The 12,487-nt window shown below is 47.1% G+C and overlaps 1 protein-coding gene across 7 annotated transcripts in view; it reads right to left on the bottom strand.

Moving 5' to 3' along the window:
• Window positions 1-12,487, bottom strand: part of Ablim3 (actin binding LIM protein family member 3) — a 118,807-nt gene that overhangs the window by 16,687 nt on the left and 89,633 nt on the right. For 2 of the 7 annotated variants that reach the window (XM_041641398.1, XM_041641399.1), the window contains exons 9-14: window positions 8,480-8,538; window positions 6,258-6,329; window positions 4,233-4,388; window positions 2,657-2,686; window positions 2,152-2,281; window positions 1,378-1,476 (exon numbers count right to left, since the gene is read on the bottom strand). In XM_041641398.1, the coding sequence (XP_041497332.1) occupies window positions 1,378-1,476; window positions 2,152-2,281; window positions 2,657-2,686; window positions 4,233-4,388; window positions 6,258-6,329; window positions 8,480-8,538 (546 nt within the window). The remainder of the gene's footprint in view (window positions 1-1,377; window positions 1,477-2,151; window positions 2,282-2,656; window positions 2,687-4,232; window positions 4,389-6,257; window positions 6,330-8,479; window positions 8,539-12,487) is intronic. The other 5 variants (XM_041641400.1, XM_041641401.1, XM_041641403.1 and 2 more) reach the window with 3 other exon arrangements.

Here is a 12,487-nt window from a genome sequence, read left to right as displayed (position 1 = left end):
CTGACTGGGGGCTACAAAGTTGGAAGGCCAGGTCTAGACCTGGCCCTATTGTAACCCAGTGAGCTTGTTGAGTTTTGTCAACTTGATATAAGATAGCAACATCTGGGAACTGGGAAGCTCTGTTGAGACATTATCTCCATTGGACTGGCCTGTGGGCAAACCCATGAGGGCCTTTTATTGATTAATGATTGATGTTGGAGGACCCAGTCCACTGTAGGCAACGTCACACCTGGGCAAATGGCATTGTGTTGTATAAAACAGGAAGCTGGGCCACCTAGTAGAGCAGGCTTGTGAGCAGCATTCTTCTATGGTCTCTCTTCAGTTCTTGTCTTGGTTTTCCTCAATGACTGATTATAACCCGTAGGATCGACTCTAACCTGTAAATAAACCCTTTTCTCTCCCTAGCTGCTTTCGGTCATGGTCTTTATCATAGCAATAGAAAGCCAACTCCAACATCCATGGTGGGGTTTCCTATAAGGCCACACCTACAAGACCAGGCCTCTGGCTTCCTCTCACCTCCTCTGGGCACCCTGACTTTATTCCTGCCGCTCCCTCTGCCTGGGGTGTTTCTTCTAGGATTGTCACATCAACAACTTTAATGTCACGTCCTCCACCAAGTCTCTTTCGTCTCACCTCACCTAGCAAAACCTCCTCTACTCTAGTTGCTCTTGTACAATGCTCTGGGCTTTTTATCCCTGTTTATATGATCTATTATAAAATACAGTATATTAATATGGTATACCATATACTATATATTATATATTAAAGTATATTAATATAAAATATAAAGTAGTTATTAACATCTTCAATTACCCTTTAACTTTTTTTTTTCATTCATGCACCATCTCTATCCACACATTACAAGTATCACACTAACAATTGAGCTTTCTAGGCAGCTGGTTCTCTTAATACATTTATGTATACTCACTACAAAGATAAGATCTGGGCTGGAGTGAGCTCAATTGCAACCTCAGTGACCAGAATACTATCTGGCTACCCAGAGAAGCCAAGGGATGGACCCCAGACCACCAGCTTACAGGCGTCGTGGTTCAAGCCAAAGAATCCGGAGGCAAACATCTTTCCCCATTTTGTCTTTACTGTCAATCAGCAATGTAAGAAGCCAAATCTTGGACATTTCTCTCTTCCCTGTCCCTTCCTTGTGGTCCTGATCAAGGTTGGTTATATGGAGAAGAGACCAAAGCCCATAGGTATGTTAGGACTGGAAGGATGAGTTAGCATGGATGGTTGATTAGGGAAGGCTCCCCCAGGAACAGACTCCTCCTCAGTGCCTGAGCAGCATCAAGCAGGTGGCTCAGGCATCTGGCACCCCCAGGGAGCATGCACTCATGCTGGGGCTGGCGGGCTGGCAGCGCCTACCTGGGATGTGAAAGTGCTTGGGAGCCTGGTAAGAGGTTGGAGTGGAGGACCTCACATCTAACTGGCTATGGTATGGAGAGCTCCGGCCACTCTCAGGCCCTGGAGCATGCAGGCAGTGGTCCCCAGAGAGAACAGAAGCACAGAGAAAACAGGCATTAAATGAGACAGCACTGAAGGAAGCAGTGAGGTGATGGCAGCAGAGGTGGGGTGGGCTGGCTGTCCCGGCGTGCTCAGCTCCAGAGTGGAAGCAGCTTGTGCGTTCATGTACCACGTCGGCAGAAACGAGCTGACCTTTCCCCTCATTTGACCCCAAAGTCTGAGTCTGCCAAGAAGATACCTTTACCGGCTTATCCTCCCACCCCACCCTGCATAGGCTCCTCCCTCAGGTTCCCATTTTCTCCATTTAAACGCTTGTTACTTCCCTTACCTCAGGATGACTGTATATACTTTAACTGGCTGAGTGGTGCCCTCAGGTGAAGACCAGACCCCAACCTTGGAGCTATGTGTTTCTTCTTGTAGTTACAGGCTGAAGAATGAGATGGAGGCAACTTCCTCTAATCAGGGTCACTGGGCTGCCTGACACTCCCTCTCCTGGCAGTTCCCTACCTACGTTCTTGCTGCTTCTCAGTGTGGCATACCCATCTTAGGGACTCAGTCTAGGACCACTAGTCACTAGAGGGGCCACGGGCTTCCAGAAAGCCCCGAAGCCCGGAGACAGGAAGTAATCACACTGTCCAGACTCTTCAATTCTCATAGGGGCTTCCTTTGCCTTACCTGAACGGTAATAGTGATGAGGTGAGCGGGAGAAGGTGGGAGACATGCCTTGCCGACTGTAGGTAGGGGAATCGATGTATCCTGGGCTGGAGGCCCGTCTCTGCCGGAGGTCCAGGTTCTCATAGATGTCCTGGGGGAGGAGGTGGGGCTGTGAGCAAGGTCTGTGATGCAAGTCTTTTAGTGTGTGGGGGGGCATGCTACAGAATCTGGAGGCTTATGTCATCACACAACCTGCAGAGGGTGGGAGAGAGTTCTCAGGCCTTCATGCATTGCTCAGATCCCTTGGTTAGAACCCATGGGCAGTGTCTGGAGTCTGACTGGCGATTCCAGAGACATAAAGGGGTCTGATAGGCACGTGGGATTTTTTTGGGGGGAAACATTTTGGGTTAAGGGATCAGGCCCCTGTGGTACAGGAGATGGCTGACCAGGGAGCCCTTCTTGGTTATCATAAACAAACACTGATTTTGATATATTTCTAAAACACATTATGTATCAGATTAATTACCTGGGAGTAAGGAGATAATGTTCCCAGCGACTTTAAAAGCGAAGAATTTGAAGGCAGCCACGGAGGGAGCGAAGGTAGAGAGGAGGGCAAGAGGAAGGGACAGGACATGGTTAAATGGTAAAATGGCGTTAAGGAGAAGGCCTGCAGCTGCCCCTGGGGACCCTCTCCAGAGGACACCTCACTTGGAATTCAAGAATGCCAGACTGCTGGAAAGTGGTAGGAAGACTCCCTTCCTAATGGGAGAGCTCGGGGCCATGCGTGGCCTCTCAGGAAATGGCTAGTCTTGATCTGAACCTAGGTTCCCTGACTTGGAGCTCAGAGCTATTTTCTCAACCCTCCCCGTCTCTCTCTTTTAGTTCACATCTCCTCTGTGGTTCACAAAGACAAAGTCTAGGGGAGTAGTATTCACATTAAGGGCTGAGCAAGGACCAGGTCACTGCTGTAAACTGGGGGGCTGGCATGGTAAGGGGCCAAGCAAGCTGGAGACGGCAGCTGGAGACTCATTCCACCCAGCTGGGCTGCTGTTATCAGCTGTGAGCAGAGCCATGTTGGAATGTCTACTCAACGTTGACCAGATTCTTAATTTCTAAGACAAGTAAGAAAGGCGGATGCTTCTGTGACATCTCCTAACATTTACACAGTGACAGCTAATTTACATTTCTGAACGACACTGCGAGTGAACCAAAGCCATCTGGGGATTGGCTCTGACCCAGGGGTCCTGGTCTCTAGCTTCAGAATTGGAGTCTGCAAATACTTGGTTCACTTTTCCAGGCCCTTTTTAGGAGCCAAAACTCAGCCCTGGGCTCTTCAACCAAATGGAACCCAGCTCTTGTTGGTTTCCCTGTCGCTGCCCAAGGACACAAACTAGCGAGCGGTGGAGCTGGGACAGGTACCTGGGAGCCTACTCCCAGGCCAGGATCATGCTGCACAATTGTTATAGCTCAAGGGTCTAGAATGGGGTGAGGAAATCTCTTGGAACATGGCTAGTCAGTATCTATTCTGCGATACTTCTCCTGCCTTCTCCAGAGCACCTCCACACCTAGCAGTCATATAACGGTTTCTAAGTCCATCTGATGCTGCACCTTCAAAATATGTGTCCTGTTCTGGGCATGAGGTTTTAAGTACAGTTCACAACGAAGAGAACACGCCTAACCAGGGTTTAGGAATGTCACTGTCCTTTGAGCCTGGTGTGGGATCAGAGACATGGGCTTGAGTATCAGCAAGATTTCGCTGCTGTAGGAAAAGCAACAGCCTAAGTAAGGCATAGTTCTAGGCTCTCAGCTTGCATGCTGGTTCAGTAGGGTGTGGTGGGGACTGGGAAGAATGAAGAGCCTAGTCCTGTCAACAGGGTGTGCTGTTACTCACCATTAGATGATGGAAATACACATTTAGTGCCTTATTTAAAGCCAGGTTTTTTGGGATTAAAGTTCTCGGTATTTACAAGTTGTAAATTCCAGGTTAGGAGGGTCTGGAGGCCAATACTGTGGTAGCCAAGCTGTCTATAATGAAGTTGGCTGGGGACCCCAGCAGCACCTTGACTCTTTCAAAGAGTCCCAGAGAGGGCAAGATGCAATACCTCTCCATAGCCACATCTCTCAAGCATCTCGTCGGAGGTGTATCTGGAATGAGGTTCGTAGGAAATGAGGTCAGGGCGTTGCACCTCGTAGATGGACTTAACCTTGGGGAGAGCTGCCAGGTCTTTGTAATTAAGGATCTCATTATCCACTTTAGCCTGGGGAAGAGGGAAACAGGCAGGAAAGAAGGAGAAAGATAAGAGAGAGAAGAGGAAGGAGAGAGAACAAAACCAAGGCACGAGAGGATCAAGCGTTCTCCAGTGTCTACTAAAAGCACCATTAGGCACGAAGGGAAGAGCTGGAGACGTTGGAAGAAGAATGGGTCCAGAGGTTACCCATTGAGCAACATTGTTTGTGAGGCCTCTGGCTTTACCAGAATGATCCCTCCTAAATACCACAATACCTCTCTGAAGGAAGTATAAATACTATCCTTTAGATGAGGAAACCGAGGCACAAATGTCCCATAACTGGTGTCACAGGCTGCGGTCTGAACTCTACTCGGAAACAATGCCTGATGCTAAGCCCTACAATGCAAAGATGTTCCTAGTTGCAGCCATCTTTACCAAGCCAACTCTCTTCTGGGGACCAGTTTACACTCGCCAATAACTTTCTCACACTATCGGTCCCCAAAACTAAGCCCTGTGATTCTGCTGTGACTGGTGTCATTCTCCGTGCCAGGGGCCTGTTCCTCACATGTTCTAGACAGGAATCTGCAATGAGTACAGCCGGTGATCACAGTCACTTGTCTTGGCCTGGGGATGGAGCTCAACAGCTGTCTGTCTGTCTGGCATGCACAAAGCCCTGAAGTTAATCCCAGTACCACAAAAAAGAAAGGAAAAAAAGTAGCTTGTTCTCTGTGGCAGCCACATGGCAGTGTGATGACCAATGTAGAAATCGTAGCATTGACTCTTCTTATTTTCTCTTGTCCAGGAGAAGAAAGGACAGGGAATAGTGTCACTAATGGGCCTTGTGTGGGGTCAAAGAAAGAAGTTGGACGTGAATCTGAATGACCCTGCCATGGTGTCAAAGCCCACCTTAGCCTGGGAGGTTTGAGGATTATGTGTGGAGCCTCCATCCTTGGCGGCAGGTCCTTTGTGTCCAATACCCCCACATTCTTGGTCTTGACTCTTTTGCCCTGTGGTCAGCCATGCTGCTTATCTCATTACTCCCTGGTTCTGCCACCCACTTCCCTTGGCTTCCTCCTGTCATTCAGTCTTTCTGCCTCTGGGATGCCTTTTTCAACTGGCTCCAGATGGTCAGGTCTCTTCCGTCACTGGTAGCATCATAAGAGCGCACAGTGTCTTTATCTCCTGCTACTCGTCATAGTTACAACTGATTATCCATGGCCTGTATGTCCAGTGTCAAGAGGGTAGCAGATCTGTCCATCACCACCTCTCCAGGACAGAGCACAGTATTCATCACAGAGAGGAAGCTCAGCACACACTGAATAAATGCACGTATTACATAACCACAGGACCCCCCCCGAGGCCATCTAGATTAACTCTTGTCACTTCTGCCTGTGGGAATGGTTCTGAAGGCAGGAGCTTAGACACGTGTAAGGGGTCTACTTTGTTTCTGGACTTCTCAGATGTTTAGAAAGGCCTCCTTTAGTGTTGCAACTCCACCTCTTTTTTGCATATCGACACTTCTCCCATCTCTTTATTGAACAACACTACCTATATATTGATATTATTCCACCTCTACCTGCCACTCTGACCGCCTAGCTGCTGTCTTGCCTGGTCTCAGTTAAGGAATAGGAAAGGAGGTGCCTGAGATTTATTTTAGAATTGCAGGATGGTTTCTTTTGTCATTACACTGTCTTGAACTTTAAACCACCGCTGTGGCTCTTGGTTTACTAGGTTGCGTGTCTGAGAACAATGTCCACGTCCTCCCCATCCCCTCTGTATCCTCAAGATTTGGTATGCCACCGAGAATAAAACAGGCACGGCCCAAATGGGTTTAAAAACATTTCAGGTGCTAGGTCAGGGGTAAGCAAAGCCCCGCAGCTGCTAAGAGGTGATACATACGCAGATGACTCGGTTAGGCGACCCAATGCTGGACCCAGGCGGTGAGATGGAAGTTTCAGATGTCCGTCTATGCTGTGGGAGAGATGAAGACAAGAGGGGGTGAGAAGCAGAAGTTCAGACTTGGTAGGGAGAAGCCAGTAGAGAATGCAGCTCTTGTAGGGCTTTAGCGGGACTGTTGAAGCACTCTGGCTACCTCTGTCCTCCCTCTTTCATCTCTGCCCCTTCAACCAATGTCTGCGTGTGAATGGGGTCCAGCAGGTCTAGAACTTCAGGATGCTGGGCAGAATATGAAATTTTTTCTAGTTATCTGTAGCTGTCATTTTAAATAGAGAGTTGTTCATAAAACTTCATTTTGGGTTATCTCAGCCAATAATGTATTTATTTTAAAAGAATAAAACTGCTTAGTATTCATTCCTCGATAGCTTAGTAAACAACGCAGAAGCAAACGGAAGCTCACATACTTGTGCAATCAAGCTGATTCTGTGCAGTGGACCCTTGGCAAACTGACATCAACTTAAGTGAAAACATAAAACGTCTGCCTCTGCACGGTGGCCATAATGGATGGCCAACTCCCAGCCCCAATAGTGTGCATCGGAGAGTGTAGCAACGCACGGTAACGGGAAAGTCAAGATTGAACCAAAGACCAGTGGGGAAATGTGATTTTAGAGATCTCAGATTCCTGATGTGCAAAAGGTCATGCTCCAGGACTGCTCAGCTTCCACCCATCTCCAAGCATTCTGAATGGGGCTCCAAGCAATGAATGAGAACTAGAGGTGGATCTGGGGACATGAATGAAGGTTGAAACACTTGGTGACACCACACCGCACAGTGATGAAGTGGAACGCTTTGTTTCAAGCCCCTGATTAGCTGGAGGAGGACTCTCGATGTGGTGCTAACACATATCAACAGCTGTCCCAACAACACTTAATTTCCCCTTTGAATTAAAGAGCGTGCCAGCAACCCGAGCTAGCATTTTAAAGACATTTTTCAACAACTATTTCATTATCCTTGAATCTATCGTGTTTATTAACCGGCGTTACTCCTCTCTCCGTAGCAGTCACAAGGTTCTATTTTAAAATCAGCTCAGCTAAATGAAAGTGAGTTAAGTTGCTTTAAAGGAAGGAAAAGAAGGAATGGGTGCTGACATTAAAGAGGTGGTGGCACACAGATACAGCAAAAAGTCTCAGGGTTTTAAAGGAGAACTCAGGTTTGGGAAATTCTCCAGACAGGAAACTGAGAAAAATGACAGCTAGGTCTTCTTGTACTTTAACGGGAGCAGGCCTTAGAAAACACAGAGTGGGGAGTCCCATATGGGTAAAAAGAAATCACACATCAATAGGACCAGTTCTGCCATTAACTGGATGAAATGGCAAAGGAGAAGGGTTAATTAGCTGATCAGAAATTGTGCACCTGTGGGTTTTTTTTTGTTGTTGTTGAGAAGATTCTAGTAATGTAAGAGATTCTTAAGGGGTCAAGTTGACAGCAGAGATGACAACAGAAAGACATGTTAGAGCTCGTGTTGCTCCCCGACCCCAACACACATCTTAGGAACCTCTTCTGCAGCACGAAGAAGCCAGGAGCTCAACCTCTTCCTGCAGTCTGGGAAACCCCGTCTCCTTCAGTACCAGGGACTCAGCTTCACAGGCCTTCCTGGCATTAGTCACAGGGCAGAAATTCTGAGGGACCAGGGTCTCAGCTGGTCTGCTGTGTGCCTGGGGACACTCTGCATCTGCTTGGCTGCATCATTACTGTCAAATGACTCTCTTTAGACTTGATTTTTCTCACAGGCAAAGTAGAGATACAATTCCTTGCCCCACTCTGCCTCAGGAGGTTGAAGCAATCCAGCCAGGGAGGAGCTATGAAGACATTCTGCAAACTGTCAATTACTGAGATGATAGCAACTATAATTGTTAATAAGTAACCCTAGGCTAGCGAAAAACCATGGCTTAAGTGCCTCAGATTGGCTGCCATCTTGGCCGGCATTGGTACGGTTATAATCTCACCCACCCTAGATACACTTCCAAATCTTCCGTGCACCAGGTCCTTTATTGTTGTCAAGGTTCTTTCATGTACAAGATCTTAATCTACCCAAGCTTCCTGAAGCAACTCTTCCCATCAGGGAGCCCACAGAAATCCACACACATTTAACTGGTACTCTCTGCATGAAAGCAGAGCTTTCCCAACCTGTGGCAAAAGGTAGCATGGAAGACCATGCCTCTTACCTTGAGCTTCTTCTCGGCCCTGGCTGCCTGCTTGCAGATCGGGTGCCAAACCTCAGAACCTAAAGGGACCAGGAAAATAACAGACTCAGATCTCTCAAAGCTGACAGTGACCAGAGTCTCCACTTTACCTCAGTTTGACAGCATGTGTACCTTACACACACATCAGTCAGGAGGAGAACTTTGTGTCCCGGCTTTCTTAGCTTCCTGTTGTCTTGGAGAGCCATTGATGTACCAATTTGACTATACACACAGCTTTTCAGGGTGTCTAAATCCTCCTATGCCTCTAAGTTCACACGGCATCCTCATGAACTTCCTTACCTGTCAGCTGGGGGTGACTTTTTCCTCCTCGGGGCTCCATAGTTCTCTGAGGTCTCTTCACACATACAGTTTCAAGTCATATTAGCTTGTGAATTTGCCCCCCTAAGTATCTCAACGGCACCTTCTAAGCAAGGATTGAGCTTTAGCCACGGGTCTGTCTCCCACAGCATCCGCATAGAGTTTGCCTTTAGTGGAAGCCCGTGGGTTTGCAGGGTGCAAAGATGAACAGACGACTAGCCGTGAGTGACACAGAGCAGGTGGCCAATAAATATTTGTTGAATGGATGAATGGCAGTGGGGGTGAAAGAAAATGACAAGCCATGGTTAACCTCAGCTTTCTTTTCTCCTCAAAGACTTAAGAGAGAATTAAGACTTATCAGAGCTATTGCATTAAAGGGGAGGAGGTGTCATGGTGTCTATTCTGCTTGGGAGCATTGTCTTGACCTGATAATTCCTCAGAGGCTTGAGACCCTTCAAACTTAGCACACTAATGTTGCTAATACCCACATTTTATAATGGGTGGGGGTCCAGTTGGCTGGCTCCAAACCAATTTGGAAAGGCCAATTTGGAAAGGCATGAACAACAGGTGGTTGGTCACATGTTGCGAAGCCTCGAATGTTGCACATTCCCCAAAGAAGGGACAGGTGTCCTGGATTAGAAGGGAAAAAATAGGAACATATTATCCCTCTGGAGCCACTCCTCTGGTAACCAGCCCTAGAAGGGAAGGCGCCAGCAAATGGCTCCATTCCGAAGCACCCAGCTGGCATTTGTTTGTCTGACTTTGTTTCTAGGTTATGCTTTCCATGATAGCTGTTGCCTGGAGCCCCTAGGACTGGAATATCGGTGAAGGCACGCGAGTCTGGTGTGAGATCAAATAACCAGACCCTGGGGAGAGGAGAGAGGATCAGCCCCAAATCTGGAGTCCAAAGTTCTTTTCTCTACTCAGCCCCTAATATAGCCTTGCTCTCCGGGTCCAGGTTCTTCATCTGAGTAAACACTAAGGTAATACTTGGTCTTAGAGATCATCTTCACCTCCAAAATTCTTCTTCTAGGGCTGGTTTTGTCTTTTGTGGGATAGGAAGCCCCACTTCGTATCTGCGGGTATTCTTGGATGTGTTTAATTATTCAAGAGAAGTTTGATTCCGTCTAAAGTAAAATGCAATGGTTATCAGAGGCCAGCAGAGGGACTCTGGGTCTGAGGCTTAGAGCCAGTGAGCACAGGGTGTGTCTGCTCTCAAGCACCGGGTTGTGATCTCTCCTTTGGGGAGTTTAAATTACAGAGAGCATTTCCGGTTCCTCTCTGAGTTGCTCCCCAGTCCACCAGGAGTTGTTTACCACTGTGGCTACGGCAGGAAACACATGTTCCAGGTCACTGTAGGAAATGCTTGAGGTGAACGTGGAGGTCTGATGAGGTCATGAAAGTAAGCGAAAGACAAATAGGAAAAGCGAAACAGGCAGAAGTCCAGGCTGGGGCAAATGACAGAAGCGTGTGTGGGTTCAGACTAAATTATCTCTCTTACTTTGACTCCATGACACTGATGTATCTGATCGGAGTAAAACTGAGCCACAAATGGCTATTAGCTTTACTCTGCATGCAGGAAGGGGAGTTTAGATATGAACTGAGAGGGAGGAGGAAGAATCAAAAGACAGGAGGAAGATGTAATTAGAAAATGAAAAAAGTAGGGAGTTGTCAGAATATCATATATATAAAAGAAAGTAATAAAAAAGGGGTGGGGATTGCTGGTAGCTAGCAATAAACTCAGGTAAACATAAAAAAGTGATTTTTTTCCCTATGAAGATTTGTATGAAATTATGGTCTCCTGAGCATTTATGCCCTTGGCTACCAGATCAAGAGCAGGGCCTCAACAGAAAGAAAACACCTAGTGTGCTGGCTAGTTTTGGGTTAACTTGACACAGGTTGGAGCCATCTGGAAAGAGAGGACTCCAGGTGAGAAGATGCCCCCACAGGATCAGACTGTGGGTAAAATCCTGTAGGGCATTTTCTTGATTGGTGATTGATGTGGGAGAGCTCAGCCCATTGTGGGTGGTGCCATTCCTGGGCTAGTGGTCCTGGGTTCTATAAGCAGGTTGAGCAAGCCATGAGGAGCAAGTCAGTAAGCAGCACCCCTCCATGGTCTCTGCATCAGCCCATCGCTCTAGGTTCCTGCCCTGTTTGAGTTCCTACCCTCACTGCTTTAGATGATGAACTATTTTGGGGAACTGTGAGTGAAATAAATCCTTACTTCCCCAAGTTGCTTTTGATCATGGGGTTTCATCTCAGCAATAGTAACCCTAAGTAAGTCACTAGGGAAGGAGGTGATCTTTTTTCCTCCCCCAAATACAGTGTCTGGCTCATGTGAATGACTGATTGGATTCTCCCTTGGTATTTTTACAGTTATAATATGAAAGGTACTCAGAGAAGAGTGGTAATCAGAACAGGGAGGGCACACAAAATCAGTCCCTGGGAAGAGAAGGGGGAATAGCAGTCTGAAACATGCCCATATGCATTTCAGAGCTCTCCAAGGGAAGAGGCTTTCAGTAGGTCTGCAACAAGAACTTAGGGCAAAAATTCCAGGGAAGGAAAAGTAACTCATGAACTGAATGTTCTTGGTCAATTGATAACGAGCTCCCATCCCCCCCCCCCCCAAGTTTTCTAATACATACCGAATAGGAAAGAGCTCAGCATCAGTATTGTGGAAGGGATTCATCATAGGCCAACTACACTGATGGATTTTAAACAACCCTCTCAATCCTTAGAGGTCTTGTTTCTACAGTAGTAGGTCTCTCCATGTACAGAAAACAAACATTTGACCTGTCCAATAATCCCTATGTGAATGCAAATTCTACAAAGAGAAAGATTCCTATCTTTGTTCCTACGGGGACCAAAGAGTCTCAAGAAATACTTATGGAGTGAATGACTACAGAAAAATGAGCCGATGGGATGATTCATTCAGCCTGCAAAGACAATTGCCACCGTTGTGTTGACCTGAGTCTGATCCCAGGGCTTACATGGTAGAAGGAGAGAACCAGCTCCCACAAGTTGTCCTCTGACTGCACGTGCACTGTGGCAAGTCTCCACATACGCACGCATGCATGCACACACAGGCACACGCATGCACACGTGCACACACAAACTAACACAACAACAATAAAACTTAAAACTAAGCAAGATACTCAATGTTAGGCCATTTGGATTCTCTGAGCTGGGCTTGGAGATTTGTGCAAACAGAGCAAGCTAGCCTCTGATTTTGACAGCTAGAGTTCAAGAACTTTCACTAGGATAGGGTTGGCCAAGGTCTGACCGTACGGAGCATAAGTCTGATCACCTGGTGCAGATTCCCAGGCCCCAGGCTGAGGCCCTGATACCAATTTCTTGGAGGTGGGGTTGAGAATCAGATCCGACAGCTCTTCAGGTGACTTTTGACTCTAAAGGTGAGAACCAGTTAGCTAAACACGATACGGCGCTCCAAGCTAAGTTTTAAGAATGCTATAGGACAGAGAAACCAATGGTCCAAGACAGAACTCTAACATCTTATGTGAACAGGACATGTTTTACTTGGACTCCTGGTCCAACAAGTCATCCTCTCTTACTCTCTGAGACTGTCACCCACAGTTCCTGGCTTGTGGTTGAAACTAATTGTGAAGGTTATAGGCTCATCAACTGACTACAGATAGAAACCCAAATCCAGTA

This window comes from Microtus oregoni, unplaced genomic scaffold (genome assembly GCF_018167655.1).
Source record: "Microtus oregoni isolate MIOR12 unplaced genomic scaffold, Mior012 000069F_ref0000032, whole genome shotgun sequence".
In the NCBI taxonomy this organism is placed as follows: Eukaryota; Metazoa; Chordata; class Mammalia; order Rodentia; family Cricetidae; genus Microtus; species Microtus oregoni.
This window is presented reverse-complemented; position numbering and strand designations above follow the sequence as displayed.